Source organism: Coregonus lavaretus (genome assembly GCF_964263955.1).
Source record: "Coregonus lavaretus genome assembly, chromosome: 24".
Taxonomy (NCBI): Eukaryota; Metazoa; Chordata; class Actinopteri; order Salmoniformes; family Salmonidae; genus Coregonus; species Coregonus lavaretus.
In genome coordinates, this window is record NC_140011.1 from 32,423,771 (window position 1) to 32,445,598 (window position 21,828).

The 21,828-nt window shown below is 44.1% G+C and overlaps 1 protein-coding gene across 1 annotated transcript in view; it reads left to right on the forward strand.

The window, feature by feature from the left end:
- Positions 1-21,828, forward strand: part of LOC311100165 (gamma-aminobutyric acid receptor subunit alpha-3-like) — a 148,404-nt gene that overhangs the window by 119,646 nt on the left and 6,930 nt on the right. Inside the window, exons 6-9 of the mRNA XM_084140957.1 lie at positions 8,097-8,179; positions 10,374-10,517; positions 12,645-12,797; positions 18,427-18,632. Coding sequence (XP_083997083.1) covers positions 8,097-8,179; positions 10,374-10,517; positions 12,645-12,797; positions 18,427-18,632 — 586 coding nt within the window. The remainder of the gene's footprint in view (positions 1-8,096; positions 8,180-10,373; positions 10,518-12,644; positions 12,798-18,426; positions 18,633-21,828) is intronic.

Here is a 21,828-nt window from a genome sequence, read left to right on the forward strand (position 1 = left end):
AAAATGGTTTCCTCTTTTAGACCACTGGTTGCCTTGTATACAGTGGGGGAAAAAAGTATTTAGTCAGCCACCAATTGTGCAAGTTCTCCCACTTAAAAAGATGAGAGAGGCCTGTAATTTTCATCATAGGTACACGTCAACTATGACAGACAAATTGAGAAAAGAAAATCCAGAAAATCACATTGTAGGATCTTTTATGAATTTATTTGCAAATTATGGTGGAAAATAGGTATTTGGTCACCTACAAACAAGCAAGATTTCTGGCTCTCACAGACCTGTAACTTCTTCTTTAAGAGGCTCCTATGTCCTCCACTCGTTACCTGTATTAATGGCACCTGTTTGAACTTGTTATCAGTATAAAAGACACCTGTCCACAACCTCAAACAGTCACACTCCAAACTCCACTATGGCCAAGACCAAAGAGCTGTCAAAGGACACCAGAAACAAAATTGTAGACCTGCACCAGGCTGGGAAGACTGAATCTGCAATAGGTAAGCAGCTTGGTTTGAAGAAATCAACTGTGGGAGCAATTATTAGGAAATGGAAGACATACAAGACCACTGATAATCTCCCTCGATCTGGGGCTCCACGCAAGATCTCACCCCGTGGGGTCAAAATGATCACAAGAATGGTGAGCAAAAATCCCAGAACCACACGGGGGGACCTAGTGAATGACCCGCAGAGAGCTGGGACCAAAGTAACAAAGCCTACCATCAGTAACACACTACGCCGCCAGGGACTCAAATCCTGCAGTGCCAGACGTGTCCCCCTGCTTAAGCCAGTACATGTCCAGGCCCATCTGAAGTTTGCTAGAGTGCATTTGGATGATCCAGAAGAGGATTGGGAGAATGTCATATGGTCAGATGAAACCAAAATAGTAAAAACTCAACTCGTCGTGTTTGGAGGACAAAGAATGCTGAGTTGCATCCAAAGAACACCATACCTACTGTGAAGCATGGGGGTGGAAACATCATGCTTTGGGGCTGTTTTTCTGCAAAGGGACCAGGACGACTGATCCGTGTAAAGGAAAGAATGAATGGGGCCATGTATCGTGAGATTTTGAGTGAAAACCTCCTTCCATCAGCAAGGGCATTGAAGATGAAACGTGGCTGGGTCTTACAGCATGACAATGATCCCAAACACACCGCCCGGACAACGAAGGAGTGGCTTCGTAAGAAGCATTTCAAGGTCCTGGAGTGGCCTAGCCAGTCTCTAGATCTCAACCCAATAGAAAATCTTTGGAGGGAGTTGAAAGTCCGTGTTGCCCAGCGACAGCCCCAAAACATCACTGCTCTAGAGGAGATCTGCATGGCGGAATGGGCCAAAATGCCAGCAACAGTGTGTGCAAACCTTGTGAAGACTTACAGAAAACGTTTGACCTGTGTCATTGCCAACAAAGGGTATATAACAAAGTATTGAGAAACTTTTGTTATTGACCAAATACTTGTTTTCCACCATAATTTGCAAATAAATTCATAAAAAATCCTACAATGTGATTTTCTGGAATATTTTTTCTCATTTTGTTTGTCATAGTTGACGTGTACCTATGATGAACATTACAGGCCTCTCTCATCTTTTTAAGTGGGAGAACTTGCACAATTGGTGGCTGACTAAATACTTTTTTCCCCCACTGTAACTGTACAAAATGTTTTTTTTCTATGTTCTTCAGTGTACAACATGTGCAAGGACATGAACTGCAATAACATCTCCTGATCATTTACGTTTCAATGGGTTAATCAAGTTTTATTAAGCCATTCTTCCTCTGGTCTCCTATACAGAGGGGAAATCATGTCAAAGAGAGCAGAGCATTTTTGTTTTAGAATGAAGCCCCATAGTAAAGGACAATCATGTTGCTCAAGTGGACAAGAAATACAGCCCTATCGCAGGTTTCTAAGCAACCAGGCCCTGACACACATTAACACAATGCATAGGACCCCTCTGAGAAGGCTGGCTATTAGGCCTACTTACCCTACCCTCGCTGAGACTGGATTGGATGTTCGCAGTCAAGGGTTGTGTGTTACCACCATAATTACCACCGTAGTTAATTACCACCATCATTTTTACAGCTACAGTGAGGGAAAAAAGTATTTGATCCCCTGCTGATTTTGTATGTTTGCCCACTGACAAAGAAATGATCAGTCTATAATTTTAATGGTAGGTTTATTTGAACAGTGAGAGACAGAATAACAACAAAGAAATCCAGAAAAACGCATGTCAAAAATGTTATAAATTGATTTGCATTTTAATGAGGGAAATGAGTATTTGACCCCTCTGCAAAACATGACTTAGTACTTGGTGGCAATACCCTTGTTGGCAATCACAGAGGTCAGACGTTTCTTGTAGTTGGCCACCAGGTTTGCACACATCTCAGGAGGGATTTTGTCCCACTCCCCTATGCAGATCTTCTCCAAGTCATTAAGGTTTCGAGGCTGACGTTTGGCAACTCGAACCTTCAACTCCCTCCACAGATTTTCTATGGGATTAAGGTCTGGAGACTGGCTAGGCCACTCCATGACCTTAATGTGCTTCTTCTTGAGCCACTCCTTTGTTGCCTTGGCCGTGTGTTTTGGGTCATTGTCATGCTGGAATACCCATCCACAACCCATTTTCAATGCCCTGGCTGAGGGAAGGAGGTTCTCACCCAAGATTTGATGGTACATGGCCCCGTCCATCGTCCCTTTGATGAGGTGAAGTTGTCCCTTAGCAGAAAAACACCCCCAAAGCATAATGTTTCCACCTCCATGTTTGACGGTGGGGATGGTGTTCTTGGGGTCATAGGCAGCATTCCTCCTCCTCCAAACAAGGCGAGTTGAGTTGATGCCAAAGAGCTCCATTTTGGTCTCATCTGACCACAACACTTTCACCCAGTTCTCCTCTGAATCATTCAGATGTTCATTGGCAAACTTCAGACGGGCATGTATATGTGCTTTCTTGAGCAGGGGGACCTTGCGGGCGCTGCAGGATTTCAGTCCTTCACGGCGTAGTGTGTTACCAATTGTTTTCTTGGTGACTATGGTCCCAGCTGCCTTGAGATCATTGACAAGATCCTCCCGTGTAGTTCTGGGCTGAGTCCTCACCGTTCTCATGATCATTGCAACTCCACGAGGTGAGATCTTGCATGGAGCCCCAGGTTGACAGTTATTTTGTGTTTCTTCCATTTGTGAATAATCGCACCAACTGTTGTCACCTTCCACCAAGCTGCTTGGCGATGGTCTTGTAGCCCATTCCAGCCTTGTGTAGGTCTATAATCTTGTCCCTGACATCCTTGGAGAGCTCTTTGGTCTTGGCCATGGTGGAGAGTTTGGAATCTGATTGATTGATTGCTTCTGTGGACAGGTGTCTTTTATACAGGTAACAAACTGAGATTAGGAGCACTCCGTTTAAGAGTGTGCTCCTAATCTCAGCTCGTTACCTGTATAAAAGACACCTGGGAGCCAGAAATCTTTCTGATTGAGAGGGGATCAAATACTTATTTCCCTCATTAAAATGCAAATCAATTGATAACATTTTTGAAATGCGTTTTTTCTGGATTTTTTTGTTGTTATTCTGTCTCTCAATGTTCAAGTAAACCAACCATTAAAATTATAGACTGATCATTTATTTGTCAGTGGGCAAACGGACAAAATCAGCAGGGGATCAAATACTTTTTTCCCTCACTGTACCTCTCTATTTTAATATGCATATTCCACAATAGGATTTAGCCTAATGTAGCAGTAAATTAATTGCGTGGTGCGAGACTAGTACTGTGCGATTCAGAGCGTTTTCGCAAGTCATTGTTGATAACGGTAATTACGGAGATCTTCTCTCGAGCTAATTGCCGTGCGTTGTTATAAATGTGAGAGCCAGGCATCAGAACCTAAGGAATAGCACTGTGGGAAAAAACCTTGGTTGGATAGTAATATGGATAAAAATATTGTAAGCCTTGACTGGGGCTTTAAAGCCAAGGGTAGAGCTGTACAAATGGAATGGCTTTCCTGATCCTATGACCTATGACCTCACCATTCGCATAGTCAGACTTCAGCAGAAAGGACACTCTGCTGATGTATACTCTGGGGCGCAGGATATCTGGGATAAGGGTTGCAAAGCTACTGGTAATTTACCAAAGTTAGCGGAATATTCAGTAATTTTGGTAATTAACAGCTAATCTATGGCGCAGGATAGGGTAACTTTGGTCATTTATACTTCAATAACTTTTTTAAAATGTATTCATATTACATTTACATTTTAGCCTAATTAAGAACCATCTAATCAATAATGGAATTATTTTCCATTAACTCTGCAACTCTTCCAACTATTGACTTTTTCGAAACTGCCACCATTTTGTGCCAAAACATTTACAACAAAGACATATTGACATTTACAACGAAGACATATTGACATTTACAACAAAGACATATTGACATAGTAAAATAAATACAAGTGTGTGTAACATGCTGAAACCCTCACATTAAACACCAATGGTATTCACAAAGTTGATTGTTTATATTTAGGATAATGTTTTGTGGTTTTGTCATAATCGTTGTATGTTATTTACATTTTTAAATCATCTTATTTGATTAGTTGATATATTTTACATGTGGTAAGGCCACGGGAGGCGAGAGATCATTTACGGACGCCTGTGATAATCTGAAGTACCCAGAATGGCCACTAGATGTCATTTTATAAAATTCCCCCCCAAAACTTGAAAGTTACCCAATTTCTGGTAGTTTACTGGTAAACTTAGAACGTTTCCAGTAATATACCTTCCCTTTACAACCGTATATAGGATATGTTATGTTGAAATGGTCAGTTCTCCATTCTGCTGCATTTGACTGATTGAATGTCTGCTTGGCAGATGCAGGGGTCACTCACTAGCCTTCCATAAAACTTTACAGCTTGGTTGTACTCCATCTCTCTCTTGTCACCCCCCACCTCCACCCCCACCCCCTCCTCCTCTCCCAGGGTTGTTTTCCTTAGGAGTAGGTGTAGGTGGGGTACGGTGTCATCATTACAGTAGCGTATGGTCTCACCAGGGATTTCTGGCTTGGAGAGGGAGAGGGGGAGACTCATTGATCATGATCCGGAGTCCCCGGCTATGATGATAAGTATGATGATGAACGATCTGCCTTGGACCTGACAGTAGATTTTTCACTTATCACACTGAGGAGAAAGGGGAGGTGGGGGGACTCTAGCCTTTTGGGGTCCCTAAGCAAGATTTGGTTATGGGGGCCCCCTCACCAAGCGGGCACATTTGTATTTGTGGCGCCCCAATTGATGGCGGATAGAAAAATGTATGTTTTAAAGTTAATTTCCTGCAATTCTACACATTTTGCCATGGGGCAGAGAGAACATTTTTGCAATTTTAAAGCAAGTTTTCTGCAGTTCTACAGATTTAGCCATGGGGTGGAGAGAACATTTAGCAATTCTATAACATATTTCCTGCAATTCTACTCATTTTGCCATGGGGCAGAGCGAAATTGTTGCAGTTTTAAAGCTAATTTCCTGCAATTCTACCCATTTTGCCACGAGGTGGCAATTTTTTATTGACTTTTGCCATGTTAATGATATTTGAATGTTAGTGATTAACAAAATCAATGGGGGCCCCCTGGAGGTCAGGGCCCCTGGGTACGTGCCCTGCATGCCCAGTCGGTATTCGGCCATGATTACTACAAGTTTAGATAACTGGCTAGACTAAACTTACCAATCTAAAAAAAAATTGCTGGCACGGGTAAATGAGTGACTGACAAAATAAAGGGAAAAACTGCTGATATTATATATTATATATATATATTCTACTATTCTAACTCTCAACAGTAAGTTGAAACCCGACTGAGTTCCTTTTTTTTGTACGTCGCTTATTCCTGGAGCCGGCCCTGGATGTGTGTCTCAGAGCCAGACAAAGGTCCAGCGTCAGCGTGTGACGTGACCATTTGTTCTCTGTGAAGTGTATATGTCAAGGTGAAAGCTTATTACAACAAAGAGAGCAGAAGTGATAGATTGGCAGGCAGACTCTGAATGTCCTCCAGAAGCTGTGAATCAGCCAAACAGACCACTAGCTAGTAATGCAATAGAGTTCCATCAATACAGACTCATCTTCTCCACTGGCCAGATTTATATATAATGGGAGAAGTTTTCAGGAGCATGTGAGGTATGGAGTAGAACTGAAAATAAAGGTGGAGTGGAACACACACCTCCCTCTAAGGGCCCCTGGAGCTCCAATAAAGATAAGGTGCTACAGGCCCTGGCGATGGCACTGGGATTGATGCAGCTGTTTTTCGAGAGGCGGAGGCGGCAACGGGAGAAGGAGGGATTGCCCCCGTGAGGCCGTTTTTGCTGTGGCTTCTCGGGCCGGGAGGCCATTAATTGTCAGCAGCAAAGTGTTCTTCTTCCTCCAAGTGTAGTTAATTTGCAAGGCCAAGAACATCATAACCATTATGGTTGAAGGTTACCCAGGGGGTAAAATGCTTTATCTCATTAAACACTTAAGAGTGGTGGTACTGTGTAGACGTTACGATATCTTGATGGCGGGGAAGGGGACATTGCTCAAAATCACAGCAGTGTTCTACTAGACTCTAGTGGAAGGAAGTATTTATCAGGATTGAGTTTCTTTGGTCACAGGGTTAACTGAATGATTGACCTGCTGCATTTTAATGAAAGTGACAAGGACACAAAATAGAAATCGATGGGTTTTATGGTTTTATTAACGATGGTGGGGTATGCATTGGAGCTGTGCTGAGTTGAACTATTGCTACCATGATGGAGGTGGTGAAAAAATATGTTGTTTTTCTCAGGGTTACTATTCCCCAGGATGCATTGCTGTATATTGTATTCCAAGAACAAATTACAGTACAAAACAAGAATCTCTCAATTCCATATACATTTTCTGTACAATAATGCCTAAACCTATGTCATTGCTCAGGAAGAAGAATGTTCTGTTTCTTATCCTAGTCACAGTAGGTGTTGATGAGGTCCCATGGGGCCCATAGATCTCTTTCCACTGCCGTCTAAAGCAGGCCCCCGTAAAATAAACTATGGACACAGAAAGTGCCATTGTGCCGTTGCCATTCTGAAGTATGGTAGCCTGTCCACTGACATTGTCCATCATTAGTCATGTCATGTGGAATGGTAAAAGTGAGTTAGTAGGGAGAGTGGTATAGTACTGATGCCATCGTCATGTAATGTGATGTGTGTTGTGCCAGTCTCCTCCCATCACTCCTGCTTGATTTGCAGAGCCCCCTCCCTCAGGAGTGGAGTAGGTGTGCCGAGGGTCAGCGGGTCAATATCTAATCAGGAGAGCACAGAGCTCAGGGGACTAGCTGACTGGCTGGCTGCTCCAGAGGTCTCCAGAGCTGGCTGGCTGGCTGCTACAGAGGTCTCCAGAGCAGTCTTGCTGACTGGCGGCTGCTATAGAGGTCTCGAGAGCAGTCCGGCTGGTTGGCCCAGAGGTCTCCAGAGCAGTCTGTCTGGCTGTCTGGCTGCTCCACAGGTCTCCAGAGCAGTCTGGCTGGCTGGCTCTACTGGTGGATGGAGGGAGTAGGAGCTTTGAGCTCCGCTGATGGGAAAACAGACAAATCACTGGCAACCCAGACACCTGCAGCCCTCAGCAGACACATTGATGTCCAGACGCACTACAGTACGTGACTGCACATGCTGACTGTTCCCCTCTTACATCGCCCCCCCACGCCCCTCCCCTCCATTCTCCTTTCAACAAAACCCAAATGTCAGGTCAGTCTCAGAACTGTAGATTATCTCTGGTGCACCACAATATTCCCTTGCCATCAGGGGCAGGACAACCTTGGATGGCCCAAAGGAGACAGGGTTTATGCTTACTGTATTCAGATACAGAGGAAAATGACTAATGTCATTCAGGTTTCTATTGCAGCTCTGGGTGACAGAATGAGAGACAAATGGTGCAGAATGGTGTGCAGTAAAAGTTATTGAAGTAGGCGTCTAGTGTCGAGCCACTGCTTTGCCCTTTAGAAAGATACTGAACAGGATCTGGCAAATTAAAAGGATGTCTCAACGTATAAAGCGTTAATGTACAGTATGTGTTGCTGCCATGTGACAGGTGTCATGGAGTGTTTAAGGCCTTGTTTTTTTTCTCCATCTCTGACCAGGCTGACCATCCACGCTGAGTGTCCCATGCACTTGGAGGATTTCCCCATGGATACACACGCCTGCCCACTGAAGTTTGGGAGCTGTAAGTCTCTCTAGATATACATCTGTATCTGGTCCACATAGCTGACATCACAGAAATAGAGGTCATAGATCAAATCAGACGTCTACATGTTAAACATTGGTCCGTTGTTTTTCGCCAACTTGCCCTTTCATGTGAATCACATATTTGAATCAATGTAATCTGGCTGCAGCCTTGAACGGACCGTGTGACCGAGTGTAATAGACATCTAGTCCATTAGTTCTGTCTCCATCCCTGCCGCTTACGTGTCTTTTTGTAGAGCACAACTTTTTGTGGAAGGTATTACACAGCGCACAGACCCCCTCGCACACTCAACGTCGTCAAGATATGTCGAGTTTCCTTGTAGGCGGGCTATTTGGCAGGGAAACTGTGAAGTCACTCTCCTCCTTTACCAGAGACTCATTTAGCCCTGGGGTGTCTTTAACGAGGGCCGGAGGGCCGCACTGAATTTTTGTTATATTTATTAGCCATCAAAATTTGCAAACGATCGTCCTGTATCCATTGTTTTTTAGAATTTCCATTGCTCCCTGACTGTCTAGCTTTCATTTTGGTGACTATTAGCGAACTGGACACAGTCAAGAAACGTATTGACTGTAGGTCCATTAACCACGGGCCGTATTTTCTGTCACAATGCCCCCTTCGGCGCGGCTCCTCCTCTGATCTGTATTTATATCAACGTGCTACAGGCAATCTGCTGCAGCGCTGTGCGCCGCTCGCCCCAATCACCGCTATTTTACATGAAATGTATTTTCATTGGAAATGGCACAGCAATCACAAACATAATGTAGATGCCTTTTATTCTCCCTCCCTATGAGCTCTGAACCTCAGATTTTCACATTCTGAATATAAGATAAAGAGAGCTAGGGTTTGTTTTGTCCCTCTAGATATAAAATAATTTGGCTGTAGATTTATGATGCTATGTTGTGCATAAAGGGGATCTCTGAGCCAGACAGGTTGCTGTGACAGAGCAAGGCAGATGTACCTACAGTACAACATTTACATGCAGTTTAGCTCGTTAAAATGTTCTTTATCATGGGATCAGTAAAATGCAGCGCCTTAATCATGTTTATTTGTTCTGGATTTTAGTGAGCAGCAATATTTATGTGTGCTGCATTATCCTTATAACTGGTTATGGAGACTTGTATCCTCGACTTCATGCAGACTTGAAATTCTGCATGTACTTTATGCGCAGATTCAGAGACAATGGACATCCAGAGAGAATTGACATCCTCGCTCTCCTACTTTCTGAGCATAAGTGTAGTGAATGATTTCAAAGCCTTGGATAGTGGGCCGGGATCTTTATTGTGCAATGAAAGTGTTTGACATAGTTGACCTTCTCTGCTGAGTGGAGCTGAGAATCTGACCACACTGAGTAGCTCCGTTACAAACAGATGGAGCCATATAACATACACACGAGGACAGAATAATACCCTTCATTACCAATTACAATTGTTATAGATGAAGAGGCATTCAAGTAGATGCATTAACTATTTTTATTAATGATCTCCCATGAGTATAAAACAATAATTTCTCTGTGGCTTTCAACATTTAATTAGCAAACCTCAGGCTGATGTGTGAATGATGATGTTATTGGTGCTCAGCTGGGTGTTTTCACCATCCTCCATCTGCTCTTCTACTGCAATGTGTGTGTGTGTGTGTGTGTGTGTGTGTGTGTGTGTGTGTGTGTGTGTGTGTGTGTGTTTCTTTTAATGTTTTTTAAGCTCCTTTCCCTAAGTTTGACCTTGTGGATTTTAAGTCCCATTTATGACATCATTCCTCGTCCTGATGTACCTTCAGTTCAAGGTGCCAAATGTATAAACTAATGAAAACACATGGCCGCCTGCTTTTATTAAACTCTCATTCAAATAGACTTCATTGATATGCATTTATTCATCAGAATCAGCCAATGGTAACACTGCTGCATTATATGCCTGCATTATTCACTCTACATGGAAACTGCCATTTACTACTCTCATTCTTTGTCTCTGCCTCTACCGATGTGTCTGTCTGTCCATCTGCACTCCCCTTCCTCTCTCTCTCTCTCTCTCTCTCTCTCGCTCTCTCTCTCTCTCTCTCTCTCTCTCTCTCTCTCTCTCTCTCTCTCTCTCTCTCTCTCTCTCTCTCTCTCTCTCTCTCTCTCTCTCTCTCTCTCTCTCTCTCTCTCTCTCTCTCTCTCTCTCTCTCCTCTCTCTCTCAGATGCGTATACCAACAATGAGGTTGTCTATCTCTGGACCAAAGGAGATGAGGAATCTGTAGTCGTAGCAGAGGATGGGTCAAGGCTAAACCAGTATGATCTACTGGGCCACGTTATTGGGAAAGAATCTATGATTTCCAGCACAGGTAGCCCATTGAACATGCAGTTCCAGCACAGGTTCTATTATACCATATGATCAAGTCATTAACACTGAAATAACATCAGAACAAAGGTTTTCACTAATGGAACATCTGCTTAAAATTTCTCACCAAAACCTCTCTTTTCAGCTCCTGGCGTGCAAGACAATTTGGATGAATTAATTTATTTTCCTTTTGTACACCGTTGGCATATACTTACAATTCCGTTTGTGTCTTTTTGTAAAATTATTTATCTGAGCGGTTCTGCAAGCGGCTGCCTCATCAATTGGTCTCTGCTAGTTTTATTGGGGTCAGTGCGGTCTCACCACTGAAAGGAAGACTTGCTGAGTTTGGGGAAAGGAGGTAAACACTGATCACTGAATGCAGGGGCTTTCTTATAGGCTGGTGGAGAAAGACTGACAAACTCTCATGTTATCCAACACTACGTCTGTGAACAAAATGGAATATGTGCAAATGCAGGGTAGATGAAGAAGAAGATGTGGCGGCTCCCATTTACATGGTATTTGATCGAAAAACACACAGGCACTCTGATTTCAGATTGAAACACACATTGATCTGCCCAGTTTCAGCAAGTATTTTTTAAATGGTAACCAAGAGTAAAAATATTCAACTTGCTCAGTAGTAAGATAACTATTCAGCAGTAGGAGAAAGATAAGGAGCCATGGAGCAGGAGGGAGAATGCTACTTTTCCTGTGATTGAGCTCTGGTCTGAAAGCCATTTGAATTGGCACTGAATTATAGGACATTCTGTCAGCCAGCACTGTTGATCAGCCATTCATTTGATCTTAAATTCTGATTGCCATAGCTGCTGCGAAATCCCTTTATCTACAACACCCACAATACTGAGGTTTTTTCTCTCACTTTCCTCTTGGGAGAGTGTCAACCTGTTTTTACCAGGCAGAGACAGCTATTCAAATCAGGGAAGCCATTTAAGTGGCCAGCTCTCAAAGAGACAGGTCTCCGTGAGATAAAAATGGTGTCTAACCTCTATTTAGTCACTGTGATACACTAGGGCACTTTGTCTCACATCTCCCATTGTCTCAGTCTGGTTGCATGGTTGCGGTGATAGAGGCAGACAGGCACTGAGGAGGGTCATACCCTGTACACAGCTCCTATAGAGTAAGGGACACCTGAGGTGTGGTAGAACAGTCCTTTGTGTATATTCACTGTAACACCACATGGTCCCCTCATACTGACTCACATCACTGACTCACATCACTGGCCTCAACAACTCAATGTGAGATCAGTCTCAATGAATCTTGAACCACAGAGTTTTCTCAGTATTTGCTCTACGTACTGGACATACAGGCTTGAGGATAGGGAATATCTGTCGTCTTAGCACTGTTTAATTTTCCTGTCTTCCTATGTCAACAAACATAGTCAATAAATCAATCAAATGTATTTATAAAGCCTTTTTACATCAGCAGATGTCACAAAGTGCTATACAGAAACCCATCCTAAAACCCCAAATATATGTGTCACCTCTACTCAGCACGTAGGAGTGTGTCTGTCATGCAGGAAATAGGTTCTCAGCATATTGGCGGCTGTGGATCAAGTGGTGCAGGCAATGTTTTTAAAACACAGTTGATCATACCGTATCACACGTTTATTTTCCTGAACCCACACAGTGAGGTTTGCTGCTCTCAGCCTCACACACACCAGCTCTTGTTTGTCAGCGTGTTACTGATGCCACTTCTACGAGCTCTCCTCTCCCCCTAACCCTAACCCTTCTGGTCAACAGATCTAATCCGGACCAACAGTGGAGGGAAAACCAATCTCTGCCTTTAACAACCAGACACTGTGATAAACAAGCAATGAGTTAACCTCCACTCTCACAAACAGATACTCTGCTTCCCACAGGATCCCAGTGCTGTGCTAGCATGCATGCCACTGTATTAACAGGATCCCAGTGCTGTGCTAGCATGCATGCATGCTGTATTAACTTTCATAAATATAGTTCTGAATATTTCAGCAGAGTGCTTGTGTTTGTCTGGACTGAACATGAGCTGTATTAATAATTCATGTCCTCTGCATCTCTCTCTCTCGCTCTCTGTCTCTGTCTCTCCCTATCTCCCCCCTGCCCCCCCCCCCCCCCCCCCCCCCCCCCCCCCTCAGGAGAATATGTAGTGATGACAACGTATTTCCATTTGAAAAGGAAAATTGGCTATTTTGTGATTCAAACCTACCTCCCGTGCATCATGACTGTCATCCTGTCTCAGGTCTCCTTCTGGCTCAACAGAGAGTCGGTTCCCGCCCGCACTGTATTCGGTGAGTGTCTTCGTCTATGTCCTTAACCCCGAAATGCACTTAACGAGTAATTGAACCATTCCGACAATTTGGAGTGTGACAACAACTGAGCTGTTGTTTAAATTATAAAGCTACATCAAAACAAGTGTGCAGCAGCGGCAGCATACGCATTTGTGGAGCAGCTTTTGTTCACATCAACAGATGCATTCAGTAAATTGGCGTGCCAGGGGAGGGTATAAAAAGTTAATCTTTGAGAAGTTGTGGTTCACACGGCGAGGTGTAAAAAGCAGCTTGGTGCCCATGTTGGCTTTGCTGGGCCCTGGACAGTGATGCATGTGGGTTTAAAACTGTGCTTGGATTACAGGATTGACCTGTAATTAACTTGGCCACCGTAAAACCACCTAATTAATTACAGATTAACGCAAGTCAACTTGGAAAGGAATTAAGTCGGAGAAAGTGAGGCCGTTCACCTCTGGGGACGGAGTGATATAAAGGAAGTGTTGCAGTTGCATCTCTCTTGGCGAGGTATTGAACGTGCTTTGCAGAAAGTTTAAGCCGGCCAAGTTTTAAGAGATTATTGCTTATTGAGCTCTTGCTAACTTTGGCAAGGTGTCTGGCTTTGTCAACACTTTTTGTGGGGCAGACGTATCAGGTGAAAAGCACAGCTGATCCTGCCAGCATCGCTATGGAGACTTAGAAAGGGTGAGATCCTGCTTCCTCTATGGTGGGTCAGAATGAAACATGAGCTCTGACAATTTGAGTTGGTAGACTAGAAAGCAAAGGCAGCCCATTCAGGTTTAGGGGAAATGATAGTAACAAACAAGTTGTGCTCAGTCCTCCAAAAGCAATGTCAAGGTAAACAATGAAAAAAGTCAAACTTCCAGTTGGAGAAAGCATTTCCTAATCTAGGACTAAAACTTTAATCAAAACGGCAGCTGAAGGCCAAGAAACTTCAACAAAGGGAAGTATTGTATGGTCTCCTGACACATACAGCATTATTGTAGGCTGGCAGTAAAATACTTTGCCTTCGAATTACGCAGAAGATCTAGCAAAGACATTTAGTCTGTTGTTACAGTATCAGACTAGCTAAGGCATGTGAGTCACTAACACACCTAGAAATGTATCTGTGTTCAAATCATACAGCTTGGACATTTGACAGGTTTCACCATAGGTGATGTGGTGCATGACTCTAGCACTTTATACTGTGACTAACAGTTCTGGAAACATGACTAGTTGGGAAATCTGAGTAATTGAAAAACATTCATCTCACTACCTAGTGCCTCTCGTGTAAAGAAGCTAACCAGCAAATGTTTATTTTAATCAGTTTACCCCACACTCCAAGATAAGAGTGTGCAGCACATTATTCCCCCTCCTCGGTCATGGACACCCACGGCTTCGCCGCTCAGCCTGCCATGAGGAGTGTGTCATGGCAACCCAAAGTGCCTCCCCCAGACGAGAGAGCAGGCCTCTGTTTGGCGGCTAATTAGTGTTTCAGAACAGTCCAGGGTAGGGCATGCTGCGAAGCACAGTGGAGAAATACACTTGCTAGCCACCTTGATTTGGTTGGATTTGCTTTGCAAGTAAGGTGCAAAAAAAGAAGCCACATACGGTTTCTCCATTATCACTGTCCCATCTTCTTCTCATGAAGGAGGGGCCCTCACCTCACCTCTATGACTATCTCCCTTGTAAAACAAAGGCCTTTCATTGCCAAGAAAAGTCACAGTAAGAAGCTGTTGTTCTTGAAAGGGTCGACAGACTGTATTTCCTCATGTGTTCTAATGGAGGTTCAGTTGAAACAAGGTAAAGGCCATTGGGAACCATTCAGCAAACACTGCAGTATGTGTCTGCTGCGGTGTTAAGCTTATGTGCTAAAGAAATGTTGGTTGGGAACACAGAATGAACAAACTCTCACTTGTAATGGAAGTGCACGAAGGCACATTGTTTAAAAGACGGGTGTGGAATTGACGAAAGTGATAATGGCCTCAGGGCAGACTGATGGAGCGTCCAGGTAAACAGGTCTCCTGGTAGGAGAGATGTTTGTTCTTCAGCATAGTTAAGCTGCAGGCCTACAGGTGTTCCCCATCACAGTCTCTTTCCCCTGGTTGGTCAGGAGCTGGAAGGACGTTTCAGATTCAGACTACCCTCCCTATTGGACAGTCACTTCAGCTGCTATTCACAACCAGCCCCTGATAACCTCATGCTCTCTGAGCCATCCACAGGGCTTTAAAAAACTGTCTAAATGTTTTAGGAGAAACTGCTAGATTGTCTCGTATAAAGAGCAGCCAATTCTCCAACCTACCTATGAGTATGAGCGGCTCACTGTTTGAAAGTTGATATTTAATTAATGATTTGTTCCCTGGCGGGTTGCCAGGTTGGTGAATCTGGCTGCCTTGACCTGATATTTTGTGTGGATAATCCCTGTATAATTTTCTAATTCACCCAAGTGTACTGTGTGATTTACTGTCTGAGCGGACGTATTACACAGTGGATGCAATACAATACAATCTCCAGTGACATTCTGGTTAAATTGCCGATTTGATATTTTTTAATTGCCTGATATTTTTTTTATGGGGAGATTGCAACTACTCTATTGTTAACATTTTCCAGTTGCCAATATTTTCAACAACTTCAGCACTGATAAAATACTAATATTAAATTATGCTATAGCTTTGAAGATTGCACAATAAAGTATATGCAATACTGGACAGTCTCATACTATCGATTGTAACTGTGTTTAAATGTAGTCACCTGACAAACATAATAATGGCCCTAGTTATACACTATACAGTGCATTTGGAAAGTATTCAGACCCCTTGACTTTTTCCACATTTTGTTACGTTACAGCCTTATTCTAAAATTGATTCCATTGGTTTTTTTCCGTCATCAATCTGCACACATTACCCCATAATGACAAATCAAAAACAGTCGCTGCACAGCTATTTTCAGGTCTCTCCAAAGATGTTAAAGTCTGGGCTCTGGCTGAGTCACTCAAAGACATTCAGAGACTTGTCCCGAAGCCACTCCTGCGTTGTCTTGGCTATGTGCTTAGGATCGTTCTCCTGTTGGAAGGTGAACCTTTGTGCCAGTCTAAGGTCCTGAGCGCTCTGGAGCAGGTTTTCATCAAGGATCTCTCTGTACTTTGCTCCGTTCATCTTTCACTTGATCCTGACTAGTGTCCCAGTCCCTGCCGTTGAAAAACATCCCCACAGCATGATGCTGCCACCACCATGCTTCACCGTAGGGATGGTGCCAGGTTTCCTCCAGATGTGACGCTTGGCATTCAGGTCAAAGAGTTCAATCGGTTTCATCAGACCATAGAATATTGTTTCTCATGGTCTGAGAGTCTTTAGGTGCATTTTGGCAAACTCCAAGCGGGCTGTCATGAGCCTTTTACTGAGGAGTGGCTTCCGTCTGGCCACTCTACCATAAAGGCCTGATTGGTGGAGTGCTGCAGAGTCCTTCTGGAAGGTTCTCTCATCTCCACACCTTAGTGCCAGTGAAGGGAAATCTTAACGCTACAGCATACAATGACATTCTAGACGATTCTGTGCTTCCAACTTTGTGGCAACAGTTTGGGGAATGCCCTTTCCTGTTTCAGAATGACAATGCCCCCGTACACAAAGCGAGGTCCATACAGAAATGGTTTGTCGAGATCGGTGTGGAAGAACTTGACTGGCCTGCACAGAGCCCTGACCTTAACCCCATTGAACGCCTTTGGGATTAATTGGAACGCCGGCTGCGAGCCAAGCCTAGTCGCCCAACATCAGTGCCCAACCTCACTAATGCCCTTTTGGCTGAATGGAAGTCCCCGCAGCAATGTTACAAGATCTAGTGGAAAGCCTTCCCAGAAGAGTGGAGGCTGTTATAGCAGCAAAGGGGGGACCAACTCCATATTAATGCCCATGATTTTGGAATGAGATGTTCGACAAGCAGGTGTCCACATACTTTTGGTCATGTGATGTATATTCTGCATAAATCAACAGGAAGACCACAAGCCCCACAGGTTCACAATTCTTATTTAGGAGGTGGTGTAATGAGTTGACCTCTTCAGCTGCACAAGTCATTTTTGAAGCCTATATTTATTTTATTTTAACAGATGAGGCAGGTGGGAACAGGTGAAGTGGAATGATTGCTTATATCTGCTTTGATGGACACCCATTCTCTGCTCTCCTATCATTTCATTCTTTAAATTCTTTGAGACGTAGAATACAAAGGCCGGCGCACGGGCACAATGACCCATAAAACATGCACATTTCACACAGCAATTGATTTATCCTCTCAAATCTCTTTCTGTATAGTGATTCAAATCAACATTGGGCCTGACACTTAATAAGAGTATTGCAAAGCCACATTTGGAATGCCTATTTGCAATGTCTTCTAGCTACTGGTCTAGATGGCCAAATATAATCTGTTTCAACATTTTGATTGCCTGTGTAATGACATCCATGGTGGCAGTGGAATTTTCCTCAAACTGCTTAAGTGTCAAACAATGCCAAAAAAGTTCAATGAAACCTCATGTGGATATGATGGCTGTGTCACACTGTCAAACATGATGGAGGTGGTCAATACAGACTCCATCACAATGAATGTGGTCAATGGAGGAGGTTTGTCCAATCACTTTATGCCTAGAGCCCCCCAGGTAGGCCTCTCCCCCACCTACAATAATGGACATTGTGTAGTAGTTGGCATCCCATTCCAGCTGCAGGTCACAGCGAGCGCCCCTCACGTTTCCATGAGGTGATCACCCAGCAGGGTTTCTATATCAAGTGCAGCACCACTCTGTCAGGCTGCTGTGTCTGTTCCAAAGCAGCCCCTTCTCTCTCCCATCCACCCATGGCTCCTTCTTCCCCCTATGAAGTGGTTGTTCCATGTTTCTCCAAAACAGATGGCAGGGGACTGCCTAGCCGCCTGCACTGTATCAATACAGGGATTACTGTGTATCATCAGACAAGCTCAGCGGAGCTCTGCTGTGGGGCGCCTCCAATCTGCGGCTCTGTGAAACTCATGGAGTCAGTGTAGTAGAGGGCATGCACAGATGTTAGGCAGCACTGGCGCCAGGGTTGGAGAGGTTAGATTGGAGCTGCGTCTTTATCACTAATTCTGCTATCTGAATCGTTTGTTTATAGCACAATTGGGTTTTTATGTCCGCTGCGGTCTGACCGTGTCCTCAAGTCCTCATCTTGGCCATATGTCACGGCACCCTGTGACAGCATATACTGAATGTTCAAGGATGGCACTTTTTTCATTACATGACACACAGTTACAGATGTAGGATCTTAATTTGATCACCCTGTTGCAAGAGAACTTTCCTGCAATTCAGGAAATGTAAAATGTGCAGTGTATTTGAGGTTTAAAAATGCTTCTAAAGTGTGTCATTTCCACTTTATAATTGCAGACTTGATTTTCCCTTACAAAATATGTAACAACCACTACAAAAATGTTGATTAATTATAATCCACATAATAATTAACATTTCCTGTTGCTGCAGGATTGTTTTCCTGCTGTAGACTGGCTCAAGTTAAGATCCTACACCTGTATGTGTACTGTAGTTCAACCCAATTGGGTCTGTGTGTAATGTACTTGTGTGTGTGTGTGTTTGTCAGTTAATACACCCTCTCTTTCTCTTTGCCTCTCTTTTTTTTGTCCCCAGGGGTCACCACAGTTCTAACCATGACAACCCTGAGTATCAGTGCCAGGAACTCCCTGCCTAAGGTGGCCTATGCCACAGCAATGGACTGGTTCATGGCGGTATGCTATGCCTTTGTCTTCTCTGCCCTGATAGAGTTTGCCACAGTTAACTACTTCACCAAGCGCAGTTGGGCGTGGGATGGCAAGAAAGAGGCCCAGGAGATGAGGGTGAGTGCTGTAGCTACCGGGCCTGGCTCCATTACAATGAAACACATTGAAACGGTACACCTACATGGAGGTAGTTTCAGTACTTCAAACACATAGAAACGGTACACCTACAATACATGGAGGTAGGTTCAGTACTTCAAACACATAGAAACGGTACACCTACAATACATGGAGGTAGTTTCAGTACTTCAAACACATAGAAACGGTACACCTACAATACATAGAGGTAGGTTCAGTACTTCAAACACATAGAAACGGTGCACCTACAATACATGGAGGTAGTTTCAGTACTTCAAAGGTTAAAACAGTATCATGTAGATCCTCACACATCCCCTAAAAGCCCTGCTCCCTCTTTGTGTGGTTTGCTGGTGTTGTGGAGAGGTAGCTCATCACAGCTGTCTCCATCTTCATTCATCTGCTAGATGGTGTGTCTGAAATGAGCCTGTCTCCTCCTCGGCTCTCTCCTCGGCTCTCTCCTCGGCTTGCTCTCTCTCTCTCTCCCTCTCTCTCTCCGTCTCTCTAGAGTCAAATGGCTTTTTGCTTATTCTAGATTATTTGCTCTCTATCTATCCTCCCCTGATAACCTCCTGAAAGATGAGCGTCTTCAGAGCTAATGGCTCAGAAATGCGGCGAGGGAAGCCGAGCGGAGCTCTCATATTGTATTGTAGTGGGAATGAGGAATGAGTGTACCTGAGAAACACTGATAGAAAGTCCCATCCCGGCCTCCCGGAGAAGGCAGCCCTGGTTAATCTGTAAAGATACGCTTTATTTATTCATTAACAACCCAACAGAGGAGGATCTCTGGGCCTGAACACAACAGAGTGATCAGTATGGGGTGGGGAAGGACAACTCCCAGAGCAGGTATCCTGAGCACAGCAAAAACTGTGTATATCACACACATACAAATTAAAACAGTGTATCTCACACACAGAGACACACACAGCACATAAACCCAGTGTACATCACACACACAGAGACACAGAGAGAGACAGTGCGAGACAGTGATAATTAAGGCATGGGGTTATATGAAGAACTCATTAAACATTGTGATTTTGACACGCAGGGGCTGTAAAAAGGCTTGTAGGCATTTTAATGCTAGAAAAGTTTGGGGAAGTTTGGGTGCAATCAGGGGATGTGTATCATGCGAGCAGCTGTAATGATATTAAAAGTAAGTGGAGAACTCCTGGGAAGTTTTGAAAGTGGAATATCTGAGACTCGATTTAGAAGTCTTCTCTTTAGTCTTTTAAGTGTGCTTCTGTCAGCCCAAGTCAACATGTATAAATATCTCAGGAGTATGAAGGACTCGCAACCATCAGTCAAACACTCCCATTATTCCTTAAGTTCTTTGCAAGTTGACTTGTTGTCGTCTGGATGATTGGCACCATGGCATATTGCTGACATGAAACCTTCCTGTAGTCACTCGGGGACAGATGATTCTGTGAATTAAAATGCAGTAAGTGGAAACGTGTTTGTCTTTCATGTTTTCTCTTAATGGCAGTAGCAGCAGCAGGATGTCTGTTCTGTGTTCTGGGAGTTGTGCTGAGCAGGCAGTTTGTGGTGATGGATATGTGAGGGTAGGGGTCAATTGGGGAGCGATAGCACGCCCATCACCGTCCCTCACTGATAAAAGCTTCAGGAGAGCTGAGGGATAAAACGCTGTATGCTTTATCCTCGTTTAAAAGCTTCACAGAGGACGATGTGGGTATGAGGTTAGAGTATAATCAAAAGGCCGTTCCTCAGAGACAGGGGAAGGACTCTTGGCTGGGTGTCCTGTTGGGGGTAGCATTCCTGGTCATCAGATGCTGTGGCTGCAGCCTCCTCTCCTGATAGGGTCAGATGGTGGCCTCATTGGCCCGGGGCTCTGAGCGGCTCTGAGAGGCTGTGTCTCAGTTGATGCTGGGAGTGGACAGCCAGAGGAGGGTCGATGTTAGGTAATTTACCTCAGTGGCTGTGGAGGTCCTCTGACTCTCACTGTTGCCCTTTTTTGTCAAATGTGTCCTGTTAGACATGCCAGCCTTGTTATCTTGGCCAGCAGCAGTAGCAGCACCTCTCATGCAACCTAATGAGGTTTCTCTCTCCTCTCCGCTAGAGACTCAGGGATACAGGCACAGACGTATTGGTCAGTCAGCGTTCTGTGATTATTGACTAAATTATTGAATTTGAAACATACACTGAGTATACGAAACAATAGGAACACCTTCCTAATATTGAGTTGCATTCATCAAGGCATGGGCTCTACAAGGTGTCGAAAGCATTCCACAGGGATGCTGGCCCATGTTGACTCCAATGCTTACCACAGTTGTGTCAAGTTGGCTGGATGTCCTTTGTGTGGTGGACCATCCTTGATACACACGGGAAACTGTTGAGTGTGAAAAACGCAGCAGCGTTGCAGTTCTTGACACAAACCGGTGCGCCTGGCACCTACTACCATACCCCGTTCAAAGGTACTTTAATCATTTGTTTTGCCCATTCACCCTCTGAATGGCACACATACACAATCCATGTCTCAATTGTCTCAAGGCTTAAAAATCCTGCTTTAACCTGTCTCCTCCCCTTCATCTACACTGATTGAAGTGGATTTAACAAGTGACATCAATAAGGGATCATAGCTTTCACCTGGATTCACCTGGTCAGTCTATGTCAGCGAAAGAGCAGGTGTTCCTAATGTTTTGTACACTGTGTATATAGGGTTGGATGTACATAACATTTTAAATTGTTCTTTAGAAATAAAGTCACAGCACAGTAGTTGTAAACATAACTATTTTGACACCTACTGCAGGAAACTTGGTACATTTCCCCTGCGTAGATTATACTGCATTATGTTTTGTTGGAGAAAGTGTGAGAGGGGGGAGAAAGTGTGAGAGGGGGGAGAAAGTGAGGAAGAGAAGGAAAGAGAGAGCAGGAGCAGGAGGGAGTGTAGGCCATTAGTGCAGGGGAGAGGCAGCATTTACCTTGATTAGGAATTTGAAAGCATGTTTAATTCATGCTGGCTGACAGACAGTCTGTAAACCTCTGCAGCAGTAACAAGGCTGGGCTGCAGTCAGGTCTATGTAGAGCCCAGCCTCCTCTACAGCTGGCAGCGTTCCCAGCAAGCCAGCCACACACACACACACACACACATACACATACATACTGTACTCACACACACACAAGGACACACTATTCCCCTGGCATGTCTGTGCACAATCATACTGTA